The following is a 22,665-nucleotide window of genomic DNA, read 5'->3' on the forward strand; positions in this document are numbered from 1 at the left end:
TGGGTGCATGTGGAACCTAGGTCATCCTTGCAAGTACCCTTAGCCTGTCAGTCCTCTTACCTAAATTCTCCTTTATCAGTTGTGGCTGTCACATAGTGCCTCATCAATATTTCCTCCTGCAAAATATATACACTTAAGCATTTCTAGTTAATTTCTTAGAAGATATCTAGAAAAAGCCTAGGAAATTGTGACCTTTATTTTGAATATTTACCATCGTTTCCTGATGTCTCAGTTTAAATGATTAAAGCTGTGTTTCAATAAGTAAAAGTGATGAGACTTCAAAAAGCAAAAGTGACCACGATGGCTAAAGAATTTCTGACAACTACATGACAGCACAGTAATAGTTCACATAAATAACAGTTAAATTAGGCCAGGTGTGGGGGCTTACACTTGTAAACCCAGCACGTTGGGAGGCTGGGGTGGGTGGATCAGGGGTTTGAGACCAGCCTGGCCCACATGGCGAAACCCTGTCTCTACTAAAAAGACAAAAATTAGCCAGTGATGCGTTTCAGTGTCCCAGCTACTTGAGAGGCTGAGGCAAGAGAATCGCTTGAACCCAGGAGGCGGAGGCTGCAGTGAACTGAGATCGCACTGCTGCAGTCCAGCCTGAGTGACAAAGCGAGACTCCATCCCCCACCCCGACCCCCCAAAAAATAATAAATTACATCTAATAAGGACAGATAACATGTAGTGAATAGTTACTCTACGTCAAGCACTTTTTTTTATATTAACTCATTTAATCCTCATGAGAACCATATGAGAGAAATTCTCTTATTGTCACATTTTTAAAGATGATAAGCGCAAAAGAATAAATTTGGCAAAAACCACACAGTGATCGGTGTGTCCAACGTGCTCTCGTTTGCTGTGCCACTGTCTTTGTCATTGTTTTAAAACCATGAATGATAGCAAGAAGTAGGTTTTCATTATGAGTCACTACTCAAATATCATATAGGAGCACTGAAGTCAAAAGAGTCAAAAGTAATTTCCCTTACTACATAAAATGCATTCAGATATTGTCTCTTCCAGTCTCTGCCACTTTTAATATTTGCTGGTCAAAGTTCAGTAAGTTTTGAGGTCAGGAGTTCAAGACCAGCCTGACCAACATGGTGAAACCCTGTCTCTACTAAAAATACAAAAAAAATTAGTGGGAAATGGAGGTGCGTGCCCTTAGTTCTAGCTACTTGGGAGGCTGAGGCAGGAGAATCTCTTGAACCTGGGAAGCAGAGATTGCAGTGAGCTGAGATTGTGCCTCTGCACTCCAACCTGGGCAACAGAGCCAGACTCTGTCTCAAAAAAGGAAAAAAAAAAAAAAGAAAAAAATACTTCACTAAGTTGACTTCACAATATACTAACAGGCTTCAACTTACTGTCTGAGAAATTGACTAAAGAGTACAAAAACACACTTATGTAAAAAGAATAATTTCTAATATTCAATAGCACAGTAGGGAAATTATAGTTAAAAATAATCTGTTGTATATTTCAAAATAGCTAGAAGAGATGAATCACAATGTTCCTGACACAAAGAAAACATAAATATTTTAGGCGGTGGATATCCCAATTACCCCGATTTTATAATTATACATTATAAACATGTATCAAAATATCTCATGTATCCCCAAAACATGTACAACTATGACACATCAATAAAAAAATCTGTTACAAAAAAAGGTAATACAGATACATGGAGTGCAAAAGAATAAATACCATTGAAATGAAACCATAAGCATGTAACATTTGAGAGCAATAAATTCAAAATGGATTGCTACGCATGCAACTATGGTGAAGATTAATTATTATAGAAAGTCTCAGTTGGGAAGGAACGGCTTCTCTGGATTTTGCAGTAGATGAGGAAGACATCAGTCATAGGAAACATTCTCTTATTTGTGGAGGATGGGTTTATAATTAAGGAATTTGATCTTAGTATCCTTCAACATACTCTAGGACTTGATTTATATGTTTGACCTGGTATTATCAGTGCAAATATACTTTCCCATAGTGCTGAAGTTTGAAAACAAAATTTTAAATTAGATTAACAAAAATATGAATTTCTCCCTTTGTGATCTTCTACAGGGTGTTTTGAATGCTGTATCAAATGCCTGGGAGGCATTCCCTATGCTTCTCTGATTGCCACCATCCTGCTCTATGCGGGTGTCGCCCTGTTCTGTGGCTGCGGTCATGAAGCCCTTTCTGGAACTGTCAACATTCTGCAAACCTACTTTGAGATGGCAAGAACTGCTGGAGACACACTGGATGTTTTTACCATGTAAGTCACTCTAGTATTTCTTGTTATTTTTGCAGTGTATATATTTACACTTCTGTGTGTTAAATAAGTGGGGCCTACAGTTAAATGAGGTGATGATATAAATGAAACAGCACTCTTAGGGCATACATGATTCAGAAGGGCAATCATGATTCATAATTGCCTTTACAGTCAATAGAAGGCACGTAGCACGGGATCAGAGGCCGACTGAATCAGGGATTAACCAATGCTTTAAATGTAAAGTTGTATTCAAAATTTGGTTACCATTAAGTGGAATTCTGGCACTTTTCTTGCTCTTCTAATTTGAACAGAGGCTGTTCTGTTAGAATAGTGCCAGGTACAAATCTGGCCCTTGCTGCTAACTTTAGGAAAATCACCAAAGCTCCATGGGTGCTCCCACCTTTAAAAGAAATAAACTCAGCCCTGGGGTATGGTATCTTACTGTTGCTGCCTCACAGAAATGATATAAATATTGTGCAAAGTTCTTATTGTCTTCCGTAAAAGAGTAAATCATAAGAAATCGAGCAACCTTTTTTTTTTCAAACACCAATTATACTTTTCTCTCATAGAATGTAAAACTCCTAAGATCACTATATTATGATTATGTTAAAATAACTTTTTTAGAAAAGTAACTTAAACAGTCTGAAAATTAGTTTGCTGTTGAAATTTCAGCTCCTTATTGGAGAATATAGAGAACAAAGGTTTGGGATTGAATTATAGAAACATTTATTTCTAAATAAGTTACTAACTGAGATAATTTATTCAGTGATTTTTATGCCCACAAAAAGAAAATAATTTATTACAGTTTGTTTGTAATCCCAGCTGATAATAAACTTGTCTCCTGGGCCCTTATAGCTTTTGTTATAACTTCTTGTGTTTATTTCATGCTGTTTGATACCTGTGTTTGTAAAGTTCTTCATGTTCCTTTATTTTGTCATTCTAAATAAACTCAAACATTCTTAATGTATATACATTTTTTAACTAATATGATGCTTTTAGATTTACAAATCTGAGTGGGTATCTGGATGGTTAGTGTAGCTTTGCTTTTTAATCTTATTATTCCATCTAAAAGAGCTTGATCACAATTCTCATCTATGCAGGGCAATTCCTGTCGACCTGGTGTAATTATAACCTAAGATCCTACTCTGAAAAAACACTTGGTCAACCCAGACAACTTTTTTTTTAGACGGAGTCTCGCTCTGTCGCCCAGGCTGCAGTGCAGTGACGCGATCTCGGCTCACTGCAAGCTCGGCCTCCTAGGTTTAGGCCATTCTCCTGCCTCAGCCTCCCAAGTAGCTGGGACTACAGGCGCCCGCCACCATGCCCAGCTGATTTTTTGTATTTTTTTAGTAGAGACGGGTTTCACTGCATTAGCCAGGAGGTTCTCGATCTCCTGACCTCGTGATCTGCCCGCCTAGGCCTCCCAAAGTGCTGGGATTACAGGCGTGAGCCACTGCACCCGGCCAACCCAGACAGTTTTTTAGGTAGAAGACAATTTTCTCCAACTACAATATCAGGAATGTATCATATTGCTAAATTTCTTATATTCCATCAGGTACAGGCAGATTATCTTGAACAAGGTATTTTTCAAAGTAATTTTCATAAATTTTTTCCATAAAAGTATATTTCAAAGTATTTTTTATAAATACCATAACATCTTTTATTTATTTATTAAAGTTACTAATTTCCCCTGAAAATGAAGAGAGAATGGAGTTGTGGGCTGGGCACGGTGGCTAACGCCTGTAATCCCAGCAGTTTGGGAGGCCGAGGTAGGCAGATCACTTGAGGCCAGGAGTTCGAGACCAGCCTGAGCAACACGGTGAAACCCCATCTCTACTGAAAATGCAAAAATTACCCGGGCATAGTGGCACATGCCTGTAATCATAACGATTAGGGAGACTGAGGCACAAGAATCTCTTGAGCACATAAGGCAGCTCCAGCCTTCACAACAGAGTGAAACTCTGTCTCAAAAAATAAAAATTAAAAAGAAAGAGAATAGAGTTTTACATTTCTATCAGGTAACAGAGCAAGAATGCTGTGTTTTAGGGGGTGGGTGGATGACATTTACCTCTGGTCAGAGTACATAGCAAAACTTTTAGTAAAAGGAAAGCTGAAATATTTGTTTATTTAAAACCTGTTGATACTTAAAACCTAGAGAAACACTGATAAGAAAATAAGAAATAAAATGAGGAAAATGAGATTGAGAAAACCAGTGCCCCCCACGCCCTACACATACATGGGGATTAGAAGAATGGAATTGATTAGCTACTAAATTAAGAAGTGAAATTATTATAAAAATATAGTCTGTAACTCTGTAGTATCAGGTGAAAGCTTCACCAAGGTCACTGACAAATGGGAATGAAGAATTAATAGCAAGTTGAAAGTTGCATATTATTTTATTTGCAACTTTTTATTATTTTATTTGCAAGTAAATTTATTTTACAAATTAGTCCTGAAAAATTGACATTATGCATTAAATTGAATCCTTTAAGCATTAGTAGACAGTTTATCAATTTTCATCAAACTAAATACAAACCTATGTATAAAACCAAAATTTAATAGCTGTCAATGCCTTAGATTCAAATAGCATGAATCAACCCTTTAAAGATTATAAGTCATATTCATCATTTGGAATATAATTAAAATGCTTTAGATTATTACAGGTTAGCTTTTAGAGAGTCTTAAGTAAATGATTGCATGGATATATTCTAATGTGATAAAACTGACATTTTCTAGATTTATCGCAGCCTACCCTGGACAAAATATGTTCTCACTGTGCATTATTTTAAGCCATCACAGATGTCCTTAACATCTACAGATTCTCTCTATATAAACTACATCCAAATTGTTAAATTTAGTTATAGAATTACAAGTTTGTAAGAAATCATAAGCCTAATGAATGGCAAGAGATGCTTGCGTACATCTATCAGCAATTACGGTTAAGATATTTGATATTTAAACAACAAACTTTCATATATTGTAGAGAGCTACTAAAGCTCTAACGGCAGTGTATGTGGGGGGGGGTGAGGAGAGTTTAGAAGAAAGATTGGAGATTATATGCTTAATTTCATACTTTTACCTTTGCTCTGTCATATTATATATTAAATATGAAACCAATAATGCATGTTTGGAATAGAAAACATACCATTTTGATTGGAATACATGTAAATGTCAAAATTCTCTCTCTTTTCATATTTCACATTACTAAAATTCCTTATAGAGGCCCTCTGGAGCTAACAAAGTATTTGAGACTCTCTCCCTGCCAACAAATAGTTCATGAAAACACAGAGGGAAAATATATACTGTAAACCTCTTAGTACTATTAGTGCCAAGTGATAAATTTAAAGATTACATAAAGGTTTCGAGGAGGTAGATATTACTCTATGCAGGGCTGCATTATGGGGTATCAGAGGGATGGAAAAAATGCAGGGGAAACAGAAGATGTAAAATAAGCAAGCAGAAGGCAGAAGAGGCTGAACAATACATTTGCACGCCATACATCTCTCTTGGAAATCAACTAAGGTAGGTTTGGAAAAGAATGTGTAAGAGCATAATTGCAGAGAAAAAACTTACCTAATTTTAGTAATTTACAGTCTATTTATTTTCTCCATAGTTCTCATACTTAGTTCAACTAAATTCATCACTCCTATATTATATACTTGGAAAAGAAGCTTGTTTACTGGATGTGTGAACTTAAAGATAAAACCAGTTGTCCAAGCCCTGAATCTTCCATCTGTGGTCCTCAAGATTTGAGGAATTACCCACTTCTTTATCTCAGGGACCACAAAATTTCTCTCTCCCTCTCTTTTTCTCTCTCCACTATCTCCCTTCTCTTAAATACATACACCTATCTCAACATGGTCAATATTTCCAAGTCCAGAAGAAGACATGAAAGGCAATGGCAAACACAATGACGTGTGACTATTCTGTTTCACTAATCACCTGTCCATAATGCAAACCATACTGACCATAAATGAGTTTGCAAATAATTCTCATTCTTATGTAATCCATATTTTAGACATATAATTCTAAATGCCATCAGCCCCTGACAGTGGGAGCTGGCCTGAAGTCGAGCTCCTAAACTCTTAGCTGATATCACTCATTAAACTTTGTTTTCCTATTACATTTGAGATGTGGAGAACTCCAGAGAGAGAGAAGAATGTATTTCTCAAAGAATTTCTCAAAGATTTTGTTACTCATTTATATAACTCATTTATAGTCATTTATATAACTTTTAGTACCTCTCTGTCTCTTGTCTATTTTGTTCCCCTGAAGCTTTTAATCCCTTAATTTTCAGCTTAGTTTCTCAAATCCAGGTCATTTATGAGTTCCAAACTGCTTTGATAAGAAGTGTGCAACTTCTTATCCATTAGGAGATATTCCTACACTTTAATCACAACTTCTGTTGGTTTAGCATTGCCATTTAGACCTACTCAGCACTCAGAACAGCTTTGCCACTTTCTGCTATGTGATGAGGAGGACATTTTTTTCTGATACTTGTGATTCAGGCTTTTTCTTCTGAGAGCCTTTTGTAAAGATGTTATTACTGTGCTTCCTAAGTCATTTGATGAAGTAAGTAAGAAGTAAGGTAGGTGTTTTGCTTCTGTGAAGCAGATTCATATTGGACAATAAAATATGGAGACTGGTTAGAAAATTATATATCACACAGAAATCCAAACCACTAATTTTGCTAAGTGACTTGGCTTTTCGAATAGCTCTCCTAAGGACTGGGCAAGGAACAGTCTTACTCATAAGCATGCCTTCCTATAACTTATAAGATAAAGACTGTATTTGGGTTGTTTTTCAGAGTGAATACTTTATTTTCAAAATTTTATTGATTTTTTTTAATTGACTGTAATTTCAAGTTAACACATCAAAAACTGAGTTCACTACCTAGTGAATTCTTTAATATTGCATGCACATATAAAATAGTTTATATTTACCGAAAACAAAATCAATCAGTAAGCTCAGACAAAATAGATATATAGGTTTTGCTCTCAACTAACTTCATGTGGGTTTACATTTCTAAGTTTGCTTGTAGTTTACATTTACTCCTTGGAGGTTAATGAAGTAGGAAACAGTTATTAGCAGCTTAATGGATGAGTGTGAGAAGGGAAAACTGTGAATTAATAGCAACATGAAATAGGAAACAAAGTTTCATAGACTAACGTGAATCATAGTACTGTGCAAACTGCGTGTACTGAACTAGGTTGTTGACAAGTAAACCAAATTGCTGAAGTCTTCTACTCACAGCAATGGCTGAAGATCTGCCAAATTTGTATTGATGTATGTTTATTATTTAGTCTTTGGGAGTCAGACATAATGTAAGTCATAACTAGAACTCCTGTTAGAAAACCATACTGAATTCCTGACTTTGAATTAACCATCAAATAGTGTGCATATCATTAGGCAATATTTCAGCCAGGTTAGTACTTCTCGAATGGGTGTTTTTAAAAAACCTCAAAATACCAGAGTGTGAAATAACAACAAGAACAAACCCAATACTTGAACCGTGAGGAATTTAGACAGACGAGATGGAATGGTGGATAAGATTCTGGAGCCAAACTCCCCATGTTTGTTCCATATTGTCTCTGCCCCTTTCTAGCTTTCTTACCTTGAAAAAGTTACTTAACCTTTTTGCCTCAGTAACTCATCAGTAAAAGAGACGTATTAATGCTGCTTACATTCTAGAGTTGTATGACAATAAAATTAGTTGATATTTCAAAAGAATTATAATGTCACTGGCACAGAGTAAGCACTATACAAGTGTTTATTATTATGATGGTGGTAGTAGGGGTGATAGTGGTTATGATAATGACGACATCTACTCTGAAACTGACTCACAGTTTTGATACCTACTATCATGCTGCCTTAAGTCTGTTTGTCCCTGAACATACCCTAAACAACCAGTTATTGTGAGTTATCTCACAATAACTCACTCACTCACTATCATCAGAACAGCATTGAGGAGATGGTGGTAAACCATTCGTGAGAAACCACCCCTATGATCCAATCACCTCCCGCCAGTCCCCACAATGGGGATTATAATTGAACATGAGATTTTAGTGGGGACCAGATCCAAATCATATCATTCTGCCCCAGGCCTCTCCCAAATCTCTTGTCCTTTCAAATTGCCAAATACGATTATGCTTTCCCCAAATTCCCCCAAATTCTTAATTCATTCCAGTATTAATTCAAAAATCCAAAGTCCAAAGTCTCATCTGAGATGAGGCAAGTTCCTTTCACCTATGAGCCTGTAAAATAAAAAACAAGTTAGTTACTCCCAAGATACAATTGAGGTATAGGCATTGGGTAAATACTCCAATTTCAAAAGGGAGAAAAACTGAAAGAAAGGGGATACAAGCCCCCATGCAAGTCCAAAATCCAGTGGGACAGTCATTATATATTAAAGTTCCATAATAATTTCCTTTGACTTTGTGTCTCACATCTTGGGCACACTGGTGCAAAGGTGGGGCTCCCAAGTTTTGGGAAGCTCTGCCCCTGTGACTTTTCAGGGTTCAATCCCTGTGGCTGTTCTCATGGGCTGCTTTTGAATGCCTATGGCTTTTCCAGGCACAAAATACAAGCTGCTGGTGGATCTACCATTTTGGGGTCTGGAGGATGGTGGCCTTTTTCTCACAGCTCTACTAGCTAGTACCCCAGTGGGGACTCTGTGTGGGAGCTCCAACTTCACTTTTCCCCGCCACAGTGCTCTAGTAGAGGTTCTCTATGAGAGCTCCACCCCTGAAGCAGACTTATACCTGGACATCTAGGCTTTTCCATATATCTGAAATCCAGGCAGAGGCTTCCAAACCTCAACTCTTGCCCTCTGCTTCCCTGCAGGCTTAACACTGCATGGAAAGCTGCCAAGGTTTATGGTTTGCACCCTCTGAAGCAGTGGCCCGAGTTGTATACTTGAGCCCCTTTCAGCCATGGCTGGAGTGGGAGTAGCTGGTGTGTAGGAAGCAGTGTCCTGAGGTTGTGCAGGGTAGCAGGGACCTTGGGTCAGGCCCTTGAAACCATTCTTTCCTCCTATGTTTATGGGCCTGTGATGGGAGGGGCTGCCACAAAGGTCTCTGAAATGCCTTTGAGGCCTATTCCCCATTGTCTTGGATATCAGCACTTGGCTTCTTTTAACCTATGTAAATTTCTGCAGCCTGCTTGAATTCCACCGCTGAAGATGGGCTTTTCTTTTTGACCACATGGGTAGGCTAAATTTTTTTCACTTGTATGCTCTGCTTCCCTTTAAATATAATTTCCATTTTTATGTCCTTTCTTTGGTCATGCATATGAGCATAAGCATGTTAGAAACAGCCAGGTCACATCTTGAATGCTTTGATGCTTAGAAATTTCTTCCACTAGATACCTTAAGTCACCATTCTCAAGTTCAAAGTTCCACAGATCCTTAGGGCAGGGACACAATGTGGCCAACCTCTTTGTTAATGCGTAACAAAAGTGACCTTTGCTCTGGTTCCCAGTAAGTTCCTCATTTCCATCTGAGAGCTCCTCAGGCTAGACTTCACTGTCCATATCACTATCAGCATTTTGGTCACAACAATTTAGCAGGTGTCTAGAAAGTTCCAAACTTACCCTCATCTTCCTGTCTTCTTCTGAGCACTCCAAACTGTTCCAGGCTCTGCCCATTACCCAGTTCCAAAGAGGTTTCCACATTTTCAGGTATCTTTATAGCAATTTCCCACTGCTTGGTACCAGTTTTCTGTATTAGTCCATTCTCACATTGCTATAAAGAAATAGTTGAAATGGGGTAATTTAGAAAAAACAAGATTTAATTGGCTCACAGTTTTGCAGGCTGTATATAAAGCATGATGCTGGCATCTGCTTGGCTTCTGGGGGGGGTGGGGGCTCAGGAAACTCACAATTATGGTGGAAGGCAAAAGGGAAACAGGCATATCTTACATGGCCAGAGCAGGAGCAAGCGAGAGTAGGGGCAGGTGCTGCACACCTTTAAACAACCACATCTCACCATAACTCACTCACTCACTCACTTTCACAAGAATAACACTGAGGGGATAGTGTTAAACTATTCATGAGAAACTTCCCCTATGATTCAACCACCTCCCACCAGGCTCCACCTCTCACACTGGGGATTACAATTAAACATTAGATTTGGGTGGGGACACAGATCTAAACCATATCATAGCAACTTTAAGGAAACATATCTATAAATAAGAACATGATAGTTTCATTCAAATAATATTTGAAGAGTTATCAGGTAGAAGAAAACTTGCTTTTTTCTTTATGGTTCAAAGAGAAAAAGACTTAAGCCAAAGTATTTCAATTTATAGAGAAATATTTTCTTTGGCTTCATATAAAGAACTTTCCAAAAGTCTTTTCAAAAAAGAATACACAGACTACCTTGAAATGGGGTGATTTTCCTATCAATTAAGGTGTTTAGGCAAGGATGGTAATGAACTTATAGTTCTGAAATGCTTACAATCTATAATTCACTTAGTCTTGTTAATTCAAGAATAGCTATCTTAGTAATAGTTCCTATTTCACAAGTTGAGCTATCATGAATTTCAAGTATGAAAATTTATTTTAAAGTCTTTGTATTTATTATACTTCTTTAATACTCCTGTTTCCAAATATATATATATATATGTATATGTATATGTCTGTATACGTGTGTGTGTATATATATATTTAGGTTAATCTTATGTCTGATTAATCTTTTATTGAATGTACTCATTCAGAAAAAAAAATTAGGTGATATTATATGCCACTCACTGTGCTCATCTTTAGGAAAGCATAGTAGAGCAAGAAAAATTCCTTGTCTTCAAGCCCTGAAATATGAAAGGATGTGAGCAAAGTTCCATCCACATCAGACTAAACAGACACAAATAGAGAATGGTGGAAAATGTAGAGAATGGAGCAGAGTTATAGGTTGCATCAAGCTAACCAAACAGAGGGAATTGAGATGCTGCAGTAATTAATATCATACTGTAAGGTATTAGCACAGACATAGAAAAATATATAAAATGGAACAGAATACAAATGCAAAAAGAGACCTAAATCCATGTAAGTACTCATAAATATATATGAAACTATGTTGCTACCTTATATTTTACCAAAATTTTTCAGGTGCATTAAAAATTAAAATTTAATAGTAAGCTAATTTGTAAAAGCTAGACAAAAATATAAATTAGGGTTTTCTTTACCATGGGGTAAGAAGGATACAAGCAATATAATAAATCACAAAAGAAAATATTTATGTATTTGACATATTATAAATTAAAATGATATTCATTGAAGTGTTACAAAAACATTAAAATGTATTAAAAAACTGATAAAAATATTTACCACTTACATGAAAAGAGCTCATTTTATAAATGAAGAATTGTTACATCTACAGCAAAATATCTCACTAGAAACAGGAAAAATATAAAAACAGGTATACTAAAAACTACAAAAGATTAATAGCTTATAAGCATATTTTCATCCTCACTAGTAAACTCAGAAAAGTAATTTTAATGATACCATTATTTATAACCTATCAATTTATCAGGAAAATTAAATTATAATACCTAGCGTTAGGGAACAAAGAGAGAGTAGGACCTTTGCTTTTTATTAATGCGTCTTTATTTTGGCACACACTTTCTGGACACCATTTTGACCATATGTACATTAATTTTTTTCTAGGAATTTATCCCAGGAAAGAAATCTAGATTGTGAACAAATATTACATAATATTATCATTGTTTCCATGCTGTTTTAAATAACAATTTCTAGCTTACCATTGCTGCTGCAAAAAAGAATCACCACAAATATGGTTACTTTAAAAAAAAACGTATTATCTTAGAGTCCTAGAGGTCGTTAAGTATGAAATGGGTCTTACTGGGCTAACTGAAATGAGCTAAAATCAAGGTGTTGGCAGAATTGTGCTCCATCTGGAGGCTCTCAGGGAAAAACTGTACTCTTGCTTGTCCTGGATTCCAGAGGCCACCTGCATCCCTTGGCTCATGGTCCCCATCCATCTTCAAAGCCAGCAGTGTGGCATCTTCAAATCTCACTCTGAATTTGACCCTGCCTCTCTTGCCTCTCTCTTTTACTTTTAAGGATCCTTGTGCTTACAACGGGGTTACCCAGATAATCCAGGGTAATCTCCCCACCTCAATATCATTAATTTAATCACATCTCCAAATTCTTTTTGGCATATGAGATGACATATTTACAGGTTATGGAGATTAGAATGTGAACATCATTGGGGCCCTTTATTCTTCCTATCACTGAACAAAAGTAGACAATTGGTAAAATAGATCATGATACCTTCAAATGACAGAATGTGTCATATCCTAAACATTGTTTAAAAGGTATATAATAGTTTAAAATGTTCATAATATATTGATTTAAAAGGAAATTTTCAAAGGGGTATATAGGAAACATAGCTTTGTGGAATTAATTAAAATAAAAACTGGTAGTATAAACAGTGAATAATCTGCATTTTTCTGGTATGCTTTTTAAAAAAAAATTACAAGGCTTATATATTGCTTTTACAATTAGTAAAACAGTTGTGTAACAAAGTCTGAAAGTCTGAATTTAGTATGTGAATTAATCCCTTAAGAAGTAGGATAATATGGATGGTTGTCTTGAAAGGCAAAAGTAGTGAATGTAAAATTTCTTCACTACTTCTCTATTTGATCCTTCTGTGACTTCATAATTAATGATTTCTTCATCAGAGGGTTATCTTCTGATATATCACTGACAAAAATTCATCCTTACCTAGATAAGTAAGAGTTTAATTTTCCTAATTTAATATTCGAAGCTATATGTTCTATTAACTTTATATATTGCATGTTGATAAAAGGATACTTGTGTGACAAAGAAGAGAATTAAGTCAGTAAGATATGTCAGGTTTATTATAATTTAAATGTTCGATAATTTAAAAATTTGAAATGGATTTTGGAATGTAACATTAGCAAATGTCCATCACCACATTGTTTGAAGGAAAACTTTACCTAAGAATATTTGAATGTCAAGAAATTAACATTAAGCTTCAATGATGTCTATAGCTTGTGACAGGCTGATAATGGCTCCCAATATTATAATCCCTGTAACATCATATGTTACCTTTTATGGCAAAACAGACTTCGAAGTCGTGATTGCATTCAGGATCCTGAGGTGAACAGTTCCTCATGGATTATCTGGATGGGCCCCAAATCCCAACATAAGTGTCCTCATGAGAGGGGAACAGAGAGCCATTTGACCAGAGAAGAAGGCAATGTTACTCCTAAAACAAGATGCTACCTGCTGGCTTTGAAGAAGGAAAAGGGGCCAGTAGCCAAGGAAAGCCCAGAATGGAGTACTCTGAAAGTTAGAAAGAGCAAGGGAAGTTTCTCCGAGTGTTTAGAGGGAGCAGGGCTCTGCTAATACCTTGATGTCAGCCCAATGAAACTGATTTCAAACTTCTGACCTCCAGAACATAAGAAAGTGTCTTTTTTTTAAAAGTCACAAAGTTTGTGGTAATTTGATGATAACAGTCATAGGAAATTAACACATAACTTAGGCTAATTTATTGCAGCATTTCCTGCCAGGTATTTTTACAGCGTGTTTGAGATAAAGTTTGAAAAGGTACCATTAAAAGGTTTATGTTTGCTGTGATTGCCAGCAATAATTTACAATTATACTTCTAGCATAGATGCCACCCCTTGCAGTCTCATATGTTTTAATTGAACGAAACATGAATTTGAGATAAATGATGTCAGCAAGTGGGTGGACTGTATGTCCCAGCCCTTGTCCCCCATAAAACATCAACTCAGCAACAATTTACAGACCAATACCTTTATGAGATTTCCAGAATCCCCTTAAGAGTTTGCAGTACTCCAGGGGAGCAGAAAGCCTATAATAGCCATGTTGAAACAGAGGACAAGAGCAATCTTACTTATCCCACCTCAGCCTTTCTTCCAAGCTAGCTCACCTCAGCACTGGGAGAAAAAGAGACCAGAAGGGCTGAGCACACACCCAGTGCTCCGGCTTTTTGGAGGTTTGTTTGAGGGACTGATTTTTGTCTCACCTCATTCTAAGCAGTGACAGAACTAGCCTAGTGTAGATACATGGTGACCTCCGAGAACATCTCAGTGAAATTGGGAGAAGGTTCACAAACATTGTTCTGCAAACACTGACAGACCGGAAGGGAGAAATTACCAGTGACACAATCATAGTAGGAGATTTCAATACCTCACTTTCAAGAACGGACAGAATATCCAGACAGGAAACAGAGACTTAAATTACACCACAGAACAATGGCATAACAGCATGTACAGAACATGCCTCCCAATGGAGTACAGTACATATTTTTTCCAGGTGGAGCTGGAACATTCACCAGGAAATAGCACGTCAGCTCATAAAACAAGGCTTAAAAAATTTAAGAGGGTTGAACTTATATTTCTACAACTCCATTTACAATAGCTTCAAAAATTAAAAAAAAAAAAACCTAGAAATAAACTTAACCAAGGAGGGAAAAGGCTTTTACACTGTAAACTGTAAAACATTCTTGAAAGAAATTAAAGAAGGCACAAATAGATGGAAAGACATCCCATATTATGCATTGAAAAACTTAATTTCATTAAAATGTTCTTATTAACCAAGGCCATTTGTGGATTAATGCTATATTTATCAAAATCGCAATGGCACATTTTGCAGAAATAGAGTAAATCCTAAAATTCATATGGAATCACAAAGGGCTCCAAATAGTCAAAACAATCTTGAGAAAGAAGAATAAAAGTGAAACTTCACACTTCTTCACTGCAAAACATTTTAAATCGGCAGTAATCAAAACAATCTTGGCCAGGCATTGTGGCTCATGCCTGTAATCCCAGCGTGTTCAGAGGCCAAGGCTGAAGAGATCACTTGAGGTCAGAAGTTTGAAACCAGCCTGGGCAACATAGTGAGACCCTAACTCTACAAAAAAAGTAAATTAATTAGCCAGGCATGGTGGTGCATGCCTGTAGTCCAAACTACTCAGGAGGCTGAAACAGGAAGATCTCTTGAGCCCAGAAGTTTGAGGCTGTGGTGAGCTATGATCGCACCATTACACTTCAGCCTAGGTAACAGAGTGAGACCCTGTCTCTAAAAAACAAACCAACAGACAAAAAACAGAAAACAACAAAAACAAACAGTCTGATATGTATGTATGTATGTATGTATGTATGTATGTATGTATTGGTACATAATTATACGTATTTGTGGGTGTATGTGATATTTTGATATAGGCTTACAAGGTATAATGATCTAATCAGCATAATTAGGATACCCATTGCCTCAAATTTTTATCATTTCTTTGTTCTGGAGATGTTTCAAGTATTCTTTTCTAGCTATCTTGAAATATATGTAAATTATTGTTAAGTACAGTCACTCTACTGTGCTGTTCAACAGTAGAGTCTGGTATTGACATAAAGACAGACATATAAACCACGGTAGCACTGTAGACAACCCAGAAATAAACTCAAGCATATACTATCACCCAATTTTCACCAAGAAGACACAATGACAAATAGGTAGTCTCTTCAATAAAGGATGCTGGAAAAACAGGATGTTCATATGCAATATGATGAAATTGAATGCTTATCTTACACCATACACAAAAATAAACTCAAAATGAATTAGACTTTACATGTAAGACCTGAAATTATAAAACTGAAACTGCTAGAAGAAAACATAGGAGAAAAGTTCATACCTTTGATCTTGGTGATGATTTCTTGGATATGACACAAAAGTCATAGGTCACAAAAGCAAAAATAATAGACAAGTGTTACTAGATCTAGCTAAAAATCTTCTGTGCAGAAAAGGAAACAGTCAACAGAGTGAAAGGGCAGCCTACGGAATGAGACAAAATATTTACAAACTGCATATCTGGTAAAGAATTAATATCCAAAATATATAAGTAACTCCTACAACTCAACAGCAACAAAACAAAACCAAAAATGCCTGATTAAAAAATAGGCAAAGGAGGACTTGAATAGGTATTTATCCAGAGAAGACTTACAGTTGGCCAACAGGTATGTGAAAAGATGTTCCAAATCACTAACCATCTGGAGAAACGCAAATCAAAACCATAATGAGCTGTCACCTCACACTTATTAGGATGGCCATTACACACAACAAAACAAGACAGAAAACAACAAGTGTGGGTGAGTATGGGAATAAATTGGAGCCCTAGTGTGCACTGATGCTAAGAATGTAAAATTGCGCAACCACTATGGAAAAGTTTGGCAGTTCCTTGGAAAATTAAAATCAGCAACACTATGTGATCCAGCAATCCCACTTCCGGGTATTAATACAAAGGAGTTCATACCAGGATCTTGAAGAGATACATATACTCTCAAGTTTACTGCAGCATAATTCATAGTGATCAAGATGTGGAAAGAGACTAAATGCGCACGGATAGGTGAATGCATAAAGAAAATGCAGTGTATACATAAAATGGAAGGTTATTTGGCCACAAAGAAAGGAGGAAATCCTGTCATTATGATATGAGATGGAAGAAGTTCAAGGACATTACACTAAGTAAAAATAAGTCAGTCATAGAAGGATAGTGCTGCATGATTTTATTTATATGAACTATCTAAAATGGTCAAACTTATAGAAGCAGAAGTTAGAATGGTGGTTGTCAGGGCTGTGGCCTGGGGGAAATGGGGAGTGGCTGTTCAATGAGTATGGAGTTTCAGTCATGTAAAATGGAAACCTTTGAATAATCTGCTAAACAATATTGTGCTTATGCTTGACAATACTGTATTGTACACTTAAAAATATGTTAAGACAGTGAATCCCATACTATGTGTTATTTACTGCAATAAAAAATAATGAAACATGACTTTTCTTTATCACAACCCTAAACATTCTAAAGTAGCTTCAATATAGCCTGCAAAATTGCAGATACTCTGTTCTGAAGTCTGGTAGAGAAGCAACTGGAACCATCAACTTCAATATATCTATACCCCAGACTAGAGAAGCTACTCATTTTTACTCAGGAATGTTTGGTTTTCAGTGCTTAGGAAGAAGCAGCCATTTCTTACTTTTTAAAATTGCCATTTTCCAGCTCTAAAGAAATATTGCATACTCTAGCAACTTGTGTGCATCAAACCACTGTGTTCTAATAAATGGCTTGTAACATACAAGTGCATTAGACAATGTCAGAATTTGTTTCAAGCAGTCTTTACAAACAGAACAAAAAGATATAATAATTAGTTAACTTTATTAGTTCACTGTGACTGCCATAACATATTGTCACAAACGGTTGGCTTAAAACAGCAGAAATGTATTCTCTCATAGTTGGGAAAGCCAGTCACCTGAAGTCAAGGCGTCAGCAGGGGTGACCTCTTTCCAGAGATTGGTAGGGGAAATTCTATTTCTTGCTTGTTCCTGGCTCTGGTGGTTGTGAGCCTTCCTTGACTTGAGGCCACAGCACTCTAATCTCTGCCTCCGTCTTCACAGTACCTTCTTTTCTTCTGTGTGTCTCTCAGAACTCCCTCCTCGTATCTCATAAGGAAACATGAGCTTGCATTGAGGACCCACCTGAATAATTCAGGATAAACTTCTCTCAAGATTTTCAATCACAATTTATGCCATGAAAGTTAATATTCACTCTTTTGCCATATTAAGTTATAGTCATAGGTGTCTGAGATTAGGAAGTATTTGCTTGGTGCAAAGTTATGGCGGTTTTGCCATTGAAAGTAATGGTTAAAACTGCAACTACTTTTGCACTAATCTAAATAAATGTATGAAGCAGGGTTTTTTATAGCTGACCATAGTAATCAAGGTTCATTTTTGCTCTTGCAATAATTGCTGGCTGTGACAACTTTTTGTAAGAATTAAAATGTTAGAAACTTTTGGAAATGCATGAACTTTTTGTAAGAATTAAAATGATAGAAACTTTTGGAAATGCATGAACAAAGTAAGCATGCCTGTGTAGTTTCACTGAAGGCACATCTGATTTCCTGCTTTTTGCATTGGGAAGAAATCACGCGAGCATAAGCAGCATCTTGGAACATTGGAATATGTGGGTGAGACAAAAAGAAAGCAGATTTCTAAGTTGAAAGGAAGGACTAGACCCCATTCCATAAGACCTGAAACAGAAACACACACACACACACACACACACACACACACACACACACACACTTTTAATGACCATTTTTATTTCAATCTAGAAATTATGTTAGTAAAAATGCTGCTTCCCAATAAACTTTTGGGAAACTAGAAAGAGATGTATGATACGTGTGTGTGTGGGTGTAAAAAAAGTCACAACTCTAAATCCAGAATATTATACAATGAGACACACCCACTAAAGTCAAGAACAAAGGAGGCTAGGATGATCTCTGCTTCTCATTCTCCTCCTTTTCTCCGAATCTCTGCTTAAACCATGGTTCTAAACAGAAAACATGATAATTGGCAAATAAGAAATAAAACTCCCTCTATTTCCAAATAACAGGGTGATATATTTGAAAAATGTTAGGACCAATGATTAAGCCAATTCAAGTAATAATAGAATTCAGCAACATAGTAGGATATAAAATTTACATGTAAAAATCAGGAACATTTGTATTGCTAAAGAAGAATTTTTAAAGGTAAAGGTAAATTTGATTTATAGTAGCCAAAAAAGTAAATTAAGGACCTTTATAAGAAATGTTCAAAACTTACATGAAGTTGGCTGTGAAACACTCGTCAAAGATGTAAAAGTAGATTTGAACAAAGGAAAAGGTATTCTTCATTCTTGCTGAGGATTATCAAAATGTTAATTCTCTCAGAATTAATGAATAGATTCAGTGTACCCTAATAAAACTTCAGTGGGCATTTTAATAGTGCTAGACAGGAACAACCTAAAGTTCAGGTATAAAAATAAACACACACAAATAGTTAAGAAAATACAAAGAATGGGGAGCTATGAGAGATCTAATCTTACAAGATATTAAGACATATTCAAAGCCCCTTTGATTAAAACAGTGTGTCACTGGCACACAAGTGAACAGATTTATGGAACAGAATGGAAAGGACAGAATAGACAAATCTAGATATAGAAGTCCATTGTATGACAGAAGTAGACCTAAAATCATTGCAGCAAAGCTGGTCTTTTGAATAAATGATGTTGGAACAACTGGACAGCCATTTTGAAAAAAAAAAGATAAAATTAGATTCAATTCTTGTGCTAGCCAAAGAATACATGCTAAATTGATCAGATGTCTAAATATAACAACATGAAAATGGACACATGCTAGACGAAGGCATGGGTGAATTCGTCTGGGTGTAGGTAAAGGCTTCTAACTGTGACTAAAATCCCAGAAGAGATGTAATAAAAATAAACACTGATAACATTGACAACATATTTCTTTTTTTTAAGTTGCATATCAAAATGTCATAAGCAAAGCCAAAAGACAAATGGCAAACTAGAAGAAAATGTTTGTAACATCTATCACTTGTATCTTAGCCCTCTCTTACATTGCTATAAAGAAATAACTAAGACTGAATAATGTATATATATTAAAAAATGTAAGGCCAGGCGCAGTGGCTCATGCCTGTAATCCCAGCACTTTCGGAGGCTGAGGCAGGTGGATCACAAGGTCAGGAGTTTGAGACCAGCCTAGCCAAAATGGTGAAACTCCGTCTTTACTAAAAATGCAAAAATTAGCTGGGTGCAGTGGTACACACCTGTAATCCCAGCTACTTGGGAGGCTGAGACAGGAGAATTGCTTGAACCCAAGAGGCAGATGTTGCAGTGAGCTGAAATCATGCTACTGCATTCCAACCTGGAAGACAAGAGCAAAACTCCTTCTCAAACAACAAAAAGTGTATGCATATATATTTCGTTGGCTTATATTTCTGCACACTATAGAGGAAGTGCAGTGGCATCTGCTTCTGGGCAGGCCTCAGGAAGCATCCTATCATAGTGAGAGGCAAAGAGGGAGCAGGCACCTCACATGGCCAGAGCAGGAGCAAGAGAGGGAGAGAGAGAGTTCAAGGGGAGACGCTACACATTTACACACTGTTAAGAGAGCATCAAGCCTTGAAAGATCCACCCCCAAGACCCAAACGCCTCCCATCAGGCCCTACTTTTATTATTGGGGATTATAATTCAACATGAGATTTAAGCAGGGACAAATATCCTAACTATATCACTCCACTCTTGGACTCTCCCAAATCTCATGTCCTTTTCATGTTGCAAAATGTAATCATGCCTTCCCAACAGTCACCCAAAGTCTTAACTCTTTCCAGCATTAACTCAAAAGTCCAAAGTCTCATCTTAGAAAAGCCAAATCCTTTCTACTCGTGAGCCTCTAAAATCAAAAACAAGTTAATTCCTTCCGACATACAATGGAGATACAGACAGTAGGTAAATATTCCCATTCCAAAAGGGAGAATTATTGACAGACATAAAAAGGCTTACACATCCCATGCGAGTTCAAAATACAGCAGGGCAGTCATTAAATATTAAAGCTCCAAAATAATCTTTACTTTATGTCCCACTATCCAGGCCACACTGATGTAAGGGGTGGGCCCTCAAGGCCTTCGGCATCTCTACCCCTGTGGCTTTGCACAAGGGTTTAACTCCTGTGGCTGCTCTCACAGGCTTTGAGTGCCTGCATCTTTTTGAGGCACAAAGTGCAAGCTTCCAGTGGATCCACTATTCTGGGGTCTGGAGATCAGTGACCCACTTCTCACAGTTCCACTAGGCAGTGCCCTGGTGGGGACTCTGTGTGGGAACTCCAAACCCCTTTTCTACTTGGCATTGCATCTAGCAGAGGTTCTTGTGAGGCCTCCACTCTTGCAGCAGGCTTCCTCCTGGGCACCCAGCCTTTCTCATACATCCTCTGAAATCTAGGCAGAGGCTACCAAGTGTTCTTCACTCTTGCATTCTGTGTATCTACTGGCTTAGCACACCATGGAAGCTGACAGGGCTTATGGCTTGCACCCTCTGAAGCAGCAGCCCAAGCTGTATCTGGGGACTTTTGAGCCAAGGTTGGAGCATGAGCAGTTGGGATGTGGAGAACAGTGTCCCGAGGCTGCACAGGACAGTGGGGCCCTGGGCTTGTCCCCTGAAACCATTCTTTCCTTCTAGGCCTCTGGGCCTGTGAAGGGAGAGGCTACCACGAAGGTCTCTGAAAGGCCTTCAAGGCTTATTCTCCATTGTCTTGGATATTTGTACTTGGCTCTTTTTTCATTATGCATATTTCTCTAGCAAGAGGTTGTTCCACATCCTGCTTGAATTCTTGAATTCCTCTCCAGGAAACTTTTTTTTTTACTCTCTGCCACATGGCCAGGCTGTAAATTCTGTAAATTTTTATGCTCTGCTTCCTGTTTAAATATTATTTCAAATTTAAAGTTATTTATTTCTTCCCACATCCGAGCATTGGCTGTTAGAAGCAGCCATGCAAATGCTTAGCTGCTCAGAAATTTCTTCTGCCAGATACCCTAAATCATCACTCTAAAATTCAAACTTCCACAGAGGCACAGGGTGTGGACAAAATGCAGCCAAGTTCTTTCATAAGACATAACATGTGTGACCTTTGCTCCAGTGCCCTGTAAGTTTCTTATTTCCATCTGAGACCTTGTCAGCCTTGACTTCACTGTCCATGTCACTACACGTATTTTGGTCACAATCATTTAATCACTATCTAAGAAGTTCCAAAGTTTCCCTAATATTCATGTTTTCTTCTGAGCACTCCAAACTCTCTCAATCTCTGCCTGTTACCTAATTCAAACCTGCTTTCACACTTTCAGGTATCTTTATAGCAATGTCCCACTCTCCAGTACCGATTTTCTCTGTTCGACCATTCTTGCATTACTATAAAGAAATACCTGAAACTGGGTAATTAGTAAAGAGATTTAATTGGCTCATGGTTCTGCAGGCTTTACAAGAAGCATGGTGCTGGCATCTGCTTGGTTTCTAAGGAGGCCTCAGGAATCTTGCAATCATAGCAGAAGGTGAAGGGGGAGCAGGCACATCACATGGCCAAAGCGGGGGCAAGAGAGGGTTGGAAGACTTAAGAGTTGACTCTTAAGTCAGCACCAAGCCAGAAGGGATCTGTTCTCATGACCCAAACACCTTCCACTGGGCCCCACCTTCAGCACTGGGGATTACAATCAACATGAAGTTTAGGCAAGGACAAATATCTAAACTATCAACAGACAAAAGTATAATATCCCTTATTTATAAAGATCTTTTAAAAATTATGGGGTGCAGAGAGGACCACAAATCTTATGGTAAAATGGCAAAACACGTGAATAGACAATTCACAAAAAGATATATAGTGCCCATAATCGTATGAAAAGATGTTGAATTTCATAAATACCTAAGATATATAAAGCAATACTAGGATACCACTCATCACCCATCAGATTAGCAACAATTTAAAAGCTTAACAATGCTTTCTTCTGTAGAAGATGGGGAAAAC

At 37.2% G+C, this 22,665-nt stretch overlaps 1 protein-coding gene across 4 annotated transcripts in view; it reads left to right on the forward strand.

Annotated features, from left to right (window-relative positions):
- Positions 1-22,665, forward strand: part of GPM6A (glycoprotein M6A) — a 368,770-nt gene that overhangs the window by 298,999 nt on the left and 47,106 nt on the right. For 3 of the 4 annotated variants that reach the window (XM_050791341.1, XM_050791342.1, XM_050791340.1), the window contains exon 2: positions 2,071-2,263. In XM_050791341.1, coding sequence (XP_050647298.1) covers positions 2,071-2,263 — 193 coding nt within the window. Of the gene's footprint in view, positions 1-2,070; positions 2,264-3,840; positions 3,853-22,665 lie in introns of those variants that run through there. The other variant, XM_050791343.1, reaches the window with a different exon arrangement.

Source organism: Macaca thibetana, chromosome 5 (assembly GCF_024542745.1).
Source record: "Macaca thibetana thibetana isolate TM-01 chromosome 5, ASM2454274v1, whole genome shotgun sequence".
Taxonomy (NCBI): domain Eukaryota; kingdom Metazoa; phylum Chordata; class Mammalia; order Primates; family Cercopithecidae; genus Macaca; species Macaca thibetana.